This window comes from Oryzias latipes, chromosome 21 (genome assembly GCF_002234675.1).
Source record: "Oryzias latipes chromosome 21, ASM223467v1".
NCBI classification, from domain to species: domain Eukaryota; kingdom Metazoa; phylum Chordata; class Actinopteri; order Beloniformes; family Adrianichthyidae; genus Oryzias; species Oryzias latipes.
In genome coordinates, this window is record NC_019879.2 from 5027232 (window position 1) to 5042214 (window position 14983).

The 14983-nt window shown below is 38.1% G+C and overlaps 1 protein-coding gene across 2 annotated transcripts in view; it reads left to right on the forward strand.

Annotated features, from left to right (window-relative positions):
- The first annotated feature begins 3869 nt into the window (after window positions 1-3869).
- The window catches only part of LOC101160696 (protein FAM124A), a 41101-nt gene continuing 29987 nt past the window's right edge, over window positions 3870-14983 (forward strand). For both annotated transcript variants that reach the window (XM_011489265.3, XM_011489266.3), the window contains exons 1-2: window positions 3870-4059; window positions 12377-12408. In XM_011489265.3, the coding sequence (XP_011487567.1) occupies window positions 4004-4059; window positions 12377-12408 (88 nt within the window). In that variant the 5' untranslated portion in view covers window positions 3870-4003. The remainder of the gene's footprint in view (window positions 4060-12376; window positions 12409-14983) is intronic.

Here is a 14983-nt window from a genome sequence, read left to right on the forward strand (position 1 = left end):
ACTTCATTTGTTTCAAAGGCTTTTATCGACAATTACATGACATTTCTGCAACGAGTCAGTATTTGCAGTGTTGGCCCTTCTTTTTCAGGACCTCTGCAGTTTGACTGGGCTTGCTCTCAATTACCTTCGGGGCCAAATCCTGACTGATAGCAGCCCATTCTTTCAGAATCACTTGTTGGAGTTTGTGAGAGTTAGTGGGTTTTCATTTGTCCACTGGCCTCTTCAGGATTGACCTCAAGTTCTCGATGGGATTAACATCTGGGGAGTTTCCAGGCCATGGAACCAACATTTCAACGGTTTTGGTCCCTGAGCCACTTTTTATCACTTTTGCCTTATGGCACGGTGCTCCATCGTGCTGGAAAATGCATTATTGGTTACCAAACTATTGTTGGATTGTTGGAAGAAGTTGCTGTTGGAGGTGTATTGGTACCATTCTTTATTCATGGCTGTGTTTTGGGGAAAAAATGCAGGTGAGCCAACTCCTTTGGATGAGAAGCAACCCCACACATGGTCTCAGGATGCTTTACTATTAGCATGACACAGGACTGATGGCAGCACTCGCCTTTTCTTCTCCGGACAAGCCTTTTTCCAGATGCCCCAGACAATCGGAAAGAGGCTTCATGGGAGGCCTTTGCCCCAGTCCTCAGCAGTCCATATTGCCATACTTATTGCAGAAGATAAATCAATCAATCAACCCCGATGTTTTTCTTTTTTAGACAAGTGGCTTCTTTGCTACCCTTCGTTACACCAGGCCATCTTCCAAAAGTCTTGGCCTCACTGTGCATGCAGATGCGCTCACACCTGCCTGCTGCCATTCCTCAGCAAGCTCTGCACTGGTGGCACTCAGATCTTGCAGCTGAATCTTTAGGAGACCATCCTGGCACTTACTGGACTTTCTTGGATGCCCTAAAGCAGGGGTGTCAAACTCATTTTCACCGAGGGCCACATCTGCATAGCGGCTGTCCTCAAAGGGCCAGATATAACTTATACATTCAACTAAATGTAATGAAAAATAAACTTAACTACTCCTAAATGTTAAACAACTAATTTATTTATTTGTAATAACTTTCTAAAGGGACTATTGCAGTTGCATAGAAAACATGTTTGCTTGTTCCTCTGGCATAAATCCTTTTCAATTAGATTCTGTCAGGTTAGATTATATGGACAGTGTTTAAGTCCTAATATATAGTTGCCCAATCTGATATTTCAAGTCAGATTCCCCCTAGATATGAATAAAAACACACCAATTTTTATTTTTTATTTTAAGAAATCAAAAACTTTTATGCTCTCGGGGGCCACATAAAAATGACATGGAGGGCCACATTTGGCCCCCGGGCCTTGAGTTTGACATATGTGCCCTAAAGCATCTTAACAAGAATTGAACCTCTTTCCTTGAAGTTATGGTTAAGATCCCATAAATTGTTGATTTAGGTACAATCTTGCCACAATATCCTCGCCTGTGAAGCCATTTTTATGCAACGCAATGATGGCTGCACGCGTTTCTTTTCAGGTCACCGTGGTTAACAATGGAAGGACAATGATTTCAAGCATCACCCGCTTTTTAACGTGTCAAGTCTGCCATTCTAACCCAATCAGCCCGACGTAATGATCTCCAGCCTTGTGCTCGTCAACATTCTCACCTGACAAGACGATGACTGAAATGATCTCAGCAGGTCCTTTAATGACAGCACTGAAATGCAGTAGAAAGTTATTTTCGGGATTAAGTTAATTTTCATGGCAAAGAAGGACTATGCCATCCATCTAGCCACTTTTCATAACATTCTGGAGCATATGCAAATTGCTATTATAAAAACTTAAGCAGCAACGTTTCCAATTTCCAATATTTATGTAATTCTCAAAACGTTTGGCCATGACTGTATATAACTTATCCATGTTCCTTCAGAAAACAGTTTGTGCACTCAGCAGGACAGCTCTTCAGCTTTAAATCATTGTAGGTTACTGTCATTTTCTGCAGGCAGGTTATATTGTAAGTAGTTCATCCTAACAGAAGCATTTTGACGATATTTTTGACCTCTGTTCATGTATAAGGCCACTATCACTAACACAAATGTTAGTAAATGCACAGTTGTTGTCTAATTTACTTGTTAAAATTGGACTTTTTCTTTTGCACTGACAACAGCCTCAAACAGATTTCTAGAAAAACAGCTATTCAGTGCCTTATTTCTTTGTAGAAAAACTCAAACATTGACATCATCCTAGTTTAACCGTTAACAATTCAATTCAAGAGAAATAAGTGCCATGATTTTGATCAATGAATTATAATTGTGATGGTACGGAAAGTTCCTTTGGATGCTTTGGAAACACTAGTCTTTGTAAAGGGCCTGCAAATCTCCTGCTGCCCAGTTTAGGTGTGCTTTTCTTATAGATGTATATTATATCTCTACTGATAAAGCATCACGTGCTTTCAAAGGGAAAACTATATTGCTCTCTTTATCCTAAACCAGACAATCTTTTCCCTGCCTTCAGCCTTGAAACAGTCGAAGGCAGCAAAACCACAACTGCTAATAAACTTGATCTGAACTACCTATAATTATTGAATGTTGGGAAAAATGTCACATTCTTCAATTCTTCAAAAATATGTCATATGTTGCAATTTCGCCCCAGCTGACTGAGTCGAGCAAAAAAAAAAAATTGTAATTTCTCTTGAGGAGTGACGGAGCGCATTCTGTTTAGTACAAAGCCAGGCTGTACTTTTCAGGTTACATTAGTGTGCAGGGAATTGGTAGGATCTAAAAGTATTCTGAACAAACGTTTAATTACTGCATGCTGTTGAAGTTGACAGCAGTTCATATGAGCTAATATGACGTAATTTCATCTGGAGGTTTATCCCTTACATCATAAGTTTCCTTTTGTCCAAATGACAGGAACATTTACAAAGGAAAATGAGCTGGCAGTGGTATAATTCATGAAAGGATAATTCGATTTTTGCACGTAAGACCGTGTGCACAAGACATTTAAGACCCACATCCTCCCACCCTATTCTTCTCCTTCAACACTTTTCAGTTTCCCTCCCTCTTTTAAATGTGACGCTGCATCTCGTCGTTTTTCCCTGTTGGGGGCGCCAAAGCAGAACAAAAGCAGATGTTACCTTCAGGTGCTGCTTGTAAAATAAGAAAATCAATACAGAAGATGGTCAAAGTAATTAAAAGAAACAATGTACGAATTTAGGGAGAAAATATAGAATTCCTTCAATATAATGACAATGTACCAGAAGTGAGCCAGTAGGATGCAAATCATTAATAAAATAAGTGCATAAAGTTTGATAAAATGTATGGCATCATGGAAATGTTTGCCAAAAGTGCCAATATCAATCGATTTAATAAAAAACATGATAACACAACTACTAACTCTGTCAAGTTGGTTTATTCAGTATAACCTATTTTTAATGCTTTTTAAGAGAAAGGAAAAGGTTATTTCTTTGCATAGCTTTGCTAATTATAAACATACCGGTAAATGGTATTTTGTAAAGTCTTTTTAATGAGTGTTTCATGTTATTACATTCAATGCACTTTCGTCTGATTATTCTGTACCTTTTTGCAACTTTGATAATTGGGTTTGTGGAGGGATACTTGTGCGTTACATTTTTTGACATTTTAAGCTCTCTTTTGGGTCATTTGAAATGCTTTGGTTGTGGGCTGTCTTTTAATAACAAAATTAATAAAATACAATAAAAAACAACTTATCAATAAAGTGCGTTTTCCAGACATACATATTAAAAAATAACAAAAATATAAGATGTAAATTATTATCACACTGATTTTGCAGCGAGTTTCTATTTTTCAACAGTCCTTGAAAGCATCACGTCAGGCGCCTGTTGCTGCAGCCCGTTAAACCCCGCAGCTCAGTAATGCAGCCAGAGCGCACTGGATTCAGACTGCGCGCCTCCTTCTAGCGGAGTTTCGGCCCCTGAAAGCTTTCCTCCGCTGGACACCTCCGGACTTTGAGGCAATGCAGCGAGCGGCTGCGCAGTCCACAGCCTGACATGGAGAAGACCTCAGCAGAAGATGACTGCGTGGACTCCGGAGCCGAAACAGGAGGGTGAGTCTAAGGAGTCCTGATCATGATCTCCATGGATCTTCTCTCTGACTGTTGTTGTTCTAAACAGGACTGTAAGGTAAATAGGAACTATTAGGGAAATTACTTGAACCCAATACGCAATGTCAAAAATAAAGTGGCAGCAAAGAGTTAAATGAGTTTTATTCCATGAATTGCAGGCAGTGAACAAACATGAGCGTCAGTTTCTCTCTGTTGGATGTGGTGTAACCTGCTGTGAAGGACCTACTGTGTGTGTTGGTGCGTGTGTGCAAGAGGCTACTGTAAAGTCTATGATGTAAAGGATGGATTCATATTTCTTGGAATTTTTTCAGAAAAAAAGCAGATTTTTGTACTAATCAAGGCTGTGGGTACCTCTAAGACATTCCTGATTGAATCGATTCAAATTCACAAATTCATGACTAGATGTAATGCATGATTTGATTCTATTCAATTAAACACATACTTTTTTTTTTACATTTACGCTTATTTTGTTTGGACAAACTGTTTTATTGGTGCTACTTGAATGCAAGAAGTCGGAAATTCTTGCATCAAAAACAAATAGAAAACACTGTTTTTGCATAAAAAATGCAAATAACCCACATGTTTGAATTTACTTGATCTATCTCTTTTTAACCCAGCCCAAGCATTAAATGACATTACTGTGAATCTGTCCTTTCATTTTTGCAGAAAAGTCAGCACAGTTGCAGACTTTTTTTTTGTGATGAATATCAGTTATTTTGTTATTTCTATGTATTATATATATGTCATTATTCTACATTATTATTTTTATATATTATAAGAGTTTAAACATTATGTTTATAATCAAAATGAATAATTTATTACACCCTATTTCATTACTTGAAAGTATTTTATTTCAGACGTAATAGAAATCCTTTTACAAGAAAGTTATGAATGCGTTGACTTGACTAACGTCAGTTAAATAACTTCCAAAACATTGAGGCAGATTCACCAGCCTTTTCATCTCAACTTATTGTGATCATTTAGGAGATAAGTTTTATTTTTTGCAACAAAAATATCTGTTTTCTTTTAAAGAATAAAATATTTTTAAAAAATGTAGCAAAAAATGATAGAATGACGTTAAGGGTTAACAAAGCAGAAGAAGGGAGAGATGGAGACTTCCCTATAGTAATTTTGAGATACAACTGGAATTGAGCTTCAAAACTTGCTCAGGAGCATTTGTCTCTGGAAGGCAGGGGTTGCACAGATCCCCCCATGAATCTCCTAGGTGAAAGGGAAAGCACAAACCATTCTGGCTTCTTCCCATTGTCCAAAACTATGCGTCGTAGATCAGTTGGTCACTCTAAATTGTCCCTAGGTGTTAATGTGAGTGTGTGTTTTTGTGAGGCCCTGCGACAAACTGGCAACCCATCCAGGGTGGTCCATTCTGTCTGCTTAACAGTGACTGGGATAGGCTCCAGCAACCCCGTGACCCCAAAAGGAATTAAGCAGGTTAACAAAAAGGATGGATGGATGGAAGATACAAACATCCAGTTTTCTCTGTTTTAATCTGCACACCTCCCGAACCATCAACGAACGCTGTTCTCTCTGGGAAATTCAGCTGTTTACCCACAATTCATGCATACTTGGCATTTTCAAATGACAATCATTGGAAGTCCAAATGTCATTTGTAAGCATTTTCATAGCAGGCAGTTTTCTTTGCATTTTATCCAGAATGCAATAGTGTCCCCTCTGACATTGTGGTTCACCTTTTGCGGTATCACTGTTTTGTAGATTTTTGTCAGGGCAATTTTGGAAAAAAAATTTTTTAATTAACAGCGCATTGTGTTCTGCATCCTGATTTGCTGTTGACCTTGTCAATGAATCTCCTCCGTGCCGTATCTGCCATATTTACCTCTTTGATCGCGATCAGATCTTTGTTTTTATTTTATAATACTGGACTTATTTTTCTATGAAGGAATTGAACTTTGAGAGAAAAGTGAATAAAGTGTGTAGTGAGGAGTTTTACAGCCTTAAAACATCTATAATATCCTATTTTGCAGATTTCACCTCCTGCAGAATATTTTGAGATCGTAAGCTCTGCAAATAATTGAGGGAACACTATCAGCAGATGCTTTTATTGTGAAGGAGAAAGTCAGGCTCCCAGATAGTTGTTGGTAGGTAGGCAGCTCAATCCATTAAACTACAGTCGCTCTAGTGACTGGTTCACAGCCCCAGTTTAGGGCCAAGGGCCAGGTGAAAGAGAAAGTCCATGACAAACTTTGTTGTGCTCTATATGTCTTCATAAATGTGACGCCCTGAACGTCTAGACAAAAATGTTTTGCTTTATGCAAGACTGCTGTTGTCTATAAATGCTGTATAACAGCAAAATTGAGGAAGGAAAGTCAATATGAGAACAGTCTAGTAGGGGACTAAATGTTTGTTGGTTGGAGTGTTGAAGATACTACTGGGAAACTAGACTGGACAGAATAACTTTTTGTTTATGGCCCTCTCCAGAATGGGCTCCAGAAACCCCAAAGTGTGTATAGATCGTTGACTTTATATGAGAACGGGACTGAGTGACTCTTCCCCCCTGGCATTCCAAACAGGAAGTACCTGCTGGTTCTAAGAAGCCAAAATCCCACAGACTTCTCTAGAGAAATAAACATCTATTAATCAGTTATTACATTTGTCAGAATAAACATTCTTGCTCTGATAGCTTTTTTAATATTCTCTTGCTAATCCTTATTTTTAATATTTTGTCTAAAGTGTAAGTACTTCAAGTTGTAAACCGACCAATCAGGACACCTCAATGAAATATGTGGTCATCCGTCAAACTATCGAAACATTTGATTGACAACTTCTCCGGAGCTCAATTGGGATTAGAGTGGTTGCCATAGAAACCTTGACCCAGACTGACTTGGACCAATCTCTGTTTACTGACGATTTTTGGTTCCAACATGGCAACGTCCATGAACGTCAGAAAGAAATGGTGACTCAATTGACTTTGTTTTGTAATAATCAGAAGCAAGTCATTTTCTATGGATGATGTCACACTCACACTGTCTAGTTCTCATATAGAGTCAATGGTATGGATTAAGGTTGGATTAAACCATATTTTTACAGGGGAATTTATCTGGAAATATTCTTGGTATAAACCAAAATAGCCTGTCAGTGATTGTCTGCTTTTGACACTAACATGTTTTTTTTTTAAATATAGAAGTATTTCTTTTGTTTGTTATTATTTTACCTCAGCCTTTCCATTTAAATCATGACAGTGGACCTCCCCTGAGCAGAACCAGTGCCTACAACTGTAGATGTGACGGGCCGTAAAGCATACTTATGATTCATCGTTGGAAACATCCACAGGCAGAGCGATTTATTATTTCAAACTTGATTTCTTACCGTCTTCATCTTTCTGTTTTCTTCTTCCGCCCTTCCTCCTCCTCTTGCCTCCCTGTCTCCCCACCCCAAGCAAACAGTAGACGTTTGAATTTGTTCAGCCCTCCTCAGGTCAGATAAACCATTCAGACGAACTTTAGGTCACTCCTCAGTCAAGCAAGTGTGTGTGACCGCACTGCTGCCTGTCTGAGCTTCACTCTGTGTTTATTGTCTTTGGATGGAGATGAATCAAGGCAGCGCCTCCCAGACCTCGAACGGCAGGCCAGACGTTAACCCGCTCTGCTAGGGGAGCCCTGCCAAATACTCGCACCCAAGGGAGCCATCAAAGAGACCTACAACTACACGCATTACCACTCCCAGCATCACTCTGACAAGTCATAAACCTCAAAAAGAACGTTTTTCTCATCATTTTGTCATCTTTTTTCAATGCATGAGTAGACAAGAACGTGACTTTTACAATGTGTTCTTCTGGTAGAAACTTCCGGTAGTTTATAATCAGTTATGTGGAATTCTTAACCCCCCACGCCTCTCTGCTTTCCCCTCCACAGTACCCCAACAACTTTCTCTGTTACCTCTTAGACCTCTTCTCCTCTGTCACTCTTAACCATTCCTCTCTGCAGTGAAAATTCCTCTTGGATAGATTGATAACCTCCTGCTGCAGGAAGCAGCTCTCCTCTCTCCTCCGTTTCCTGGACTTCCAGAGGTCTATTAGTTTAGACGTGGAGTCACAGGGATGAAGAGACAGCGGTCTTTAGCTGTCAGCTGACTCCTTTGAAACCAGTAATCTGTGGCTGTGGAGTTTGTTTAAAACACTGAGGTGAGCTTCACAGATGGATTGCGTAATTATAACCCAAAGAATTCATGTTGACTCCCCTACTTCTCTTCTTTTTTTATCGTGCAATATTTCTTTTCGTCCCTGATGTTTGTAGATCGGATTGAATAAAATAAATAGATTTACTTCTGTTTTAGTCTTTTCACTGATGTTTTTACCCACTCAAAGCAACACAGTACTAATAAAAAAGGATAAAAATGCTTAAAAAATACAATCATATATGTTCAAATACTAATTAAGATCAGATTATTCCTACAAATTGAAACCGGGAGACCCCACTTAATGCTTATCGCAAAGTTAGAAATAAAAACAATCCATGATCTTGTCAGCTGAATTTACAATTTATTTTAATTATAGGCAGATAAAAAAATAAACTCAGCTTTGTAAAATTTCCTAACAAGATTACTATAAGCAATAATTTGTATTTCTAGCGCGCTTGCTTTGTAAAGGGTGTGCCTGCTTCCTCATGGAAATGTTTTTTTTCTGTCTCAGTCTTGGTGCCAAACTATTTTTGATCAACTCCACACTTCAGGAGCCTCATGTGTGGAATTATAGAGCCTTGTGTAAAACTGTATTTATGCATTCAAGTACATGCCGCATAGTAAAACCTTTTTAAACAAGAGAATGTCTGCAGATTTAATGGCATGCCTTCCACTTTTTGCCATAAAGGGATGATAACTCTAACATAACCAGCTGTTTGCATGTAATAAACCGCACTTGATAAATAAACCTTTAATTAAAAAGAAATGCTACTTGAATGATCACCGCTGTACTAGAACATTCATCTCTTTTAATTATAATTTTGCTGTTTTTAGCTAAAAACCAAAAAGGACATTGTTTCTGCAGGAGTTTGTTAGAAATTTGCCTCGTAGTTGTAGGTGGGACTATTGGTGTGGTGTGAGCCTGCTTTCATTTCCCATTATCCCTTTGTTTACACGCTCTCCTGCTAGCTTACAGCCCCTCACAACCCCAGTCAACAAAAATGGCGAGAAATATTGGAGCTATTCAGCTGTACTGTGTTGAGCCAGGTGCCAGGTCGAACAAGGAATTAGTACAAGTGGATGCATCAGAATGGAGCTGAGCTAGGAGCTTGTGGCCTGCCCATTGTACTTGCAACCTCACAATTAAAGCACTATTTTCATCAGAGTAACAGTTACTCTTTTGTTGTGTGTATGGCCTACACATGATTCTAAAAGTAAATATTAATAAAAAACTACTATGACTTAAACCTCAGTCTTAAATCAGTATTTCTGTTAAAATACTCTTTCCTTTGTTCATTTTTATATGTTTTTTTGGTTTTATAAAAGCTCAAATTTGTACAGCTTTCACAGGTCTTATATATTTTAAATTTTTTAATTTGTCCCCCCAAGTTGCCGTTTTTTTGGAGCTTTTTGACTTGGTTGGCTCATACTTCAGTCAATGTGCACCTCTGCATTTCAGGCTTCAATTTAGCAGAATGTCAGACATTATCCGCCCAATGTATACATGGTTTAGGGTTTTAAAACTTCCATTTACACTTCATGTTTCCAATGTGTACACCGCTGTAAGATTTGTAAAGGTGTGCACATTTTCTTCCTTTATAAGTATGTGTTTATGTGCAGCCCAAAAAGTCTACCCATATTTCCATTTCTACACATGATTCACACTCAGTCATAGGACTGCACCCTACTACTGCTCATTTCGAGTTAACAGCAATAGCTATCAAGTCTACAGACACTCACAATGTGAAGCTTCCTTCATCCGACTGTAAGGCAAGGCAAGGCAAGGCAAGTTTATTTGTATAGCACAATTCGTACACAAAGTAATTCAAGGTGCTTCACAAAACAGAAAAATGCATTAAAATCACAATACATCATAGAAATAATCAACGTAAAATTTACTTTAAAAGAAAAGAAAAAAAAATTGAAAATTGATCTAAAAATAAAGGAAGGAAAGGAAAGAAAAGTGCAGATAGGACCTTTCAGTCATATACAGGGCTAAACAGAAATGTTTTAAGTCTAGATTTGAACATGAACACAGAAGAGGCCTGTCTTACGCCTTCAGGGAGGCTGTTCCAGATTTTAGCTGCAGAATATTGAAACGCTGATTCCCCTTGTTTAGTTCTGACTCTGGGAATCAACAGGAGGCCGGTCCCTGAGGTCCTCAGAGTACGAGATGGTTCATATGGCACTAACATGTCAGAGATGTACTTTGGTGCTCGGCCATGGAGAGACTTGTACACAAGCAGAGCTGCTTTGAAGTCTATTCTTTGAGGTACAGGGAGCCAGTGCAGAGACCTGAGCACAGGACTAATGTGATCATACTTCCTGGTTCTGGTCAGGACTCGAGCAGCAGCATTCTGGATGTACTGAAGCTGTTTTACAGCTCGTTTGGACAGGCCAGTGAGCAGGCCGTTACAGTAGTCTAACCTACTGGAGACAAATGCATGAATAAGTATCTTCAGGTCTGGCTTTGACACTATGTTTTTGATTTTGGCAATGTTTTTCAGATGGTAAAATGCCGCTGATGTTACTGATTTGATATGGCTGTTAAAGTTCAGGTCAGAGTCCATGATTACCCCTAGATTTCTGACTTGATTTGAGGGTTTTAGAGACAGAGAATGAAGGTAGCTGCTGACACTTTCTCTTTGTTTCTGTGGGCCAAAAATAATAACTTCGGTCTTGTTTGAGTTTAGCTGGAGAAAGTTGTTCTGCATCCACACACTGATCTGTTGGAGGCAGTGGCTGAGTGAATCCACCGGCCCATATTCACCTGTTGTCAGTGACACATAGATCTGAGTATCATCTGCATAGTTGTGATAAGATATGTTATTAATGCGTATTAACTGCCCTAGTGGCAGCATGTAGAGGTTGAACAGAAGGGGTCCCAGGATCGATCCCTGGGGCAAACCACAAGTCAAGGCCATGTAGTCTGAGACATGGCCTTGACTTGTATGAATTTTAGATTCTAAGTGTGGCTTACTTAAATAGTTTCAAGTAAAATCATGGGCTCATGTTGCATTCAAATACGCATGCCTTTCATTCTTCAATGACAAGCAATCAGACTGCTTAAAATGAAATCCATGCAGGCCACATTTTATTCAAACACACCAATGCAAAGTTATTCACCAGTTTTTGTTGGTTAGCATGCCTGTGCGCACGCAACAGCATGGGGGTTGATTCTTTATTCATTTATTATGAGTTTAGAAAAACATTGCTGTTTAAAGAAAAACACGAGGAAAAAAACACAAAACCCCTTTAAAAATTGTTTATTTTTGCCGTAATTGCAGTTACATTTGGGGGTTTCCATCTGTAAATGACAGAAATTCCAAATATGTTCAGTGAACCATTAACAACAATAAACAGCCATTATGAACTGTGGTTACCTTTTTTTTCAAACACAGTTGCTTGTAATTTACTGTGTAAATAATATGAGAGGAACGCCACCACATAGTAAAGTCTAACGCAGACTTTTGCCTTGTACTTTTAATAGTAAAAACCTAAATGTAGTACATTTTCCTCATTAAGGATTTGCTGAGGGAAAAGTGAAAAAAAAAAAATCTTGATGATGGATTAAAAAGGAGACTTCTTTGCGGGTTTATTGCTTTAACCGGGAAAAATAGCAGTCTTCCGAAGACAGAAGGATGTTATTACATTTCAAATGTCCAAATTCTTCCATGTGGGATCACAGTCTCCAGAAAGTCTGAACATCCTAATTGCTATCTAAAGATTTGTCACTATCTTTGTCACTGAGAAAGAACTGGATTAATTATCAAACGACTTGCAAGATTTTTTTTTTCTTCCCACTTGCTTTTTCTGGCAAACTTCTGAAACTACCACAAGTAGAAAAGAAATGTATAAAACAAACAGTCAGTTGGGAAATAAAAGCAATCCTAACTTCATACTTTCACGAAGAAACTGTTGTCTGCATTTTTGTGGCCTCTCCTGCTGGAGCTCTCCCTATTGTTTAGCAAGATGTCAGCGCTTCATTTGAAATAGGAGCATGTTGTGTGCTGATTAACGTAAAGTGGACTTCATGCTGAAATATAAACTTCTGTCTCCTCCTTCTGTCTCCTCCTTCCCCTCATCCCACGTGTCCAAATGCCCCCTCATGTGCCCCTTTCGCCCTGTTTTCTGTCATCCTCTGCAGGTCTGATTACAGTCCCCTGTCATCAACAAGCAGTAAGTAAAACTAATCTGCTTTGTGGAGCTTGCATAGAGCATCACACACACACAGAGACACACACCTACCCTTAATACACACTGACAACACAAATACACTGAAAGAAACAAATCCAACGTCACATGCAGACAGGAAAACTGTTTTCCTGCAGTTCACAGGAAAAATTGCTGGAAAACTGATTAACTTGATTCAATTCCATTTAAAAAGAATTATTAATAACTTTTAGCTTTATTTGGAACCACGTGGAAATAAATATTTACCGGTACCTTAAATGAAAATGAACTTTAGTCTGCACTGTGTTTTCTTTTCTAAATTTGTGCCAATGTGTTATATTGTTTGCTTTTCCGGTGTCGTTTTTATTATATTTTTGGTATTGCTGTGAAAGTTGTGACATGGTCAGGCGGACAAAAAAACAAAAAACAATCAAATTTAAAGACTTTTGATAAAAAACAACACCAAGTTGCTCATAAATGTGTTTGTTTAGTTGTAACTTATTTTGGTTATTATTTCTTTCTTTACTGCTTGGTTTGCCAGATCCTCACATTTAAGATGTTTTGTGTGTACATGCTCTGGTCGTAGGAAAATACTCACCCACACTACACCCACCAGCTAGAAGGAAGAGGATGCACATTCACAGACATGTTGTCAGTTTTCCCTTTTTTCTGTTGTCCTGGTTATACCTGAACACGCTTTTCAAGAAAAGAAGTTAGTCATAAAACACAAAACCTGACTAAATAATTTGGGCCATAATCTTAAAAACACTTCAAGCTACTAATTCTCAAAGTTTTAAATAAAGAAATACTCAGAAACACAATTTTGAGCATAGTTTTCTTTAAATAAGTCCTCCTTCATCAGAAAAATGTCACAACATCAAAACACAATTTTCATTTGATTGGGTCTTTAAAGATAAAACAACAAGATACTTCACTTCTTTTTTAAAAATATGTATGCACATGATTTACTAAATAGAAGGTTTTTTGTTGTCGCTGTCAAACAGATTTGCTGAAAGGCTGCTTGTAAATTCATTAACAATACATGTTGTGGTTGGGTTAAAGTAATTTGAATCATCCCCCTTTTAGAAATTCCAACCCGGAGATCTCTGACAGCCTGGAAATGCCGGAGTTTGATCAGTTTCTCATAAATACACTGCAGCTTTCTAAATACATGTGTAGTAATCAAGCAGCCTCATAAAATAAACACAAACTGTTAAAGAGAAGCTTTTTTTCTGAGATTTAGGGTGAAGACAATCATCACACTTCTAGTGGTTCGGGCTTTGGTCAAGTCAAGATGCATTGTCTGTTGTATAACTGTCTGGTGCCAAAACAACAATATTTCAGAAAAAGGGGTAATTTGCAGCTGATTAAAGAACATTACAAACAAAATATCTTAAAGTCTGATAACATCTTCTGTCTTTTTGGGCTCCAGTTTTGTACAATTCTTATTGGATACTTGAACCATATCGTCAAGTTTTGTGATACTTTTGTTGCATTGCTGCAAAACTTCAATTGTAACGGTTTTCTTAGTTTCATGTTGCTGTAAAACTACAATTCAGGAAAATAAGAGTGAAGGTTTGAATTACTGCTAGTGTATTAGCCATATATTTATTTAAATTGAATGATATCTATTTACTCCTATACCTATGACTGTGGGACCCATCAAACTATTTAAATACTGAGGTCATGGTGTCTTTCAGTATTTTAAGGATGTTACTTTTTAAGCATCCATTTACTTGTAGTCATTCTTTCTTTCTTAAAATTAAAAAAAAAGAAGAGTTTTAGTGACTTTCTCTTTGTTTAGTTGCCAGAACTGAACTGTGAGTTAAAGTCTACAGCTTATTGTCTTACACTTGGTATGTAGTTTGTTCTGTGTTTTCACAGACTGATAGAGTGAAAATCAGAAATGTATGCCGAGGGGGAAAGACAGATATATGAACTACTGCGACAACTGATTTACTAAAGTTGTGATAGTGACAAACGGCCATTTGTCTCAGCAGCTCTGTGTGTGGCTGCTCACAGTGCCCATGCTGTGTGTGTTTATGCGTTTCTGCATGATTTTCTGACCTAATGTGGTCAGTCTGCACACGAGCATGCAAAATCAGACTCGCCTGTCTCCGAAGAAATACGTCTGGCTTTGGGAGACAACATTTGGATATTTGTACAAGTGGTCCTAACTAGTGACTTTTTGACCCCATCCCAGACCAAACGTAAGCCAAGTGGAGACACAGGGATGCCATGTAAAACCAGTAACACCCGTCGTATGAATTCTGCTCTCTGCTGTGGATCCTTCAAAGTAAAAGTGTTGGAATTTTACCGGATCTATTTATGGATTAAATTTTTTTTTAGTCTATTCTATTTTTTTGTTTGTTTGCAGTTCCACTAATTTTGGAATTTCAGGAGTGGATGATCCAAGAATAGTTCCTCTTTCCATCACGGTTAAGCTAGATCTAATTCCTTTGAGTGTTCACGTGTTCTTCAGCTAAAGATACTTCTTCATAAAAAGGAGATAAAAAGTACCACCATGTCACCATCAGCTCATAAACATAACATCTATATTCTAAAAAACTTGCAATAAAAA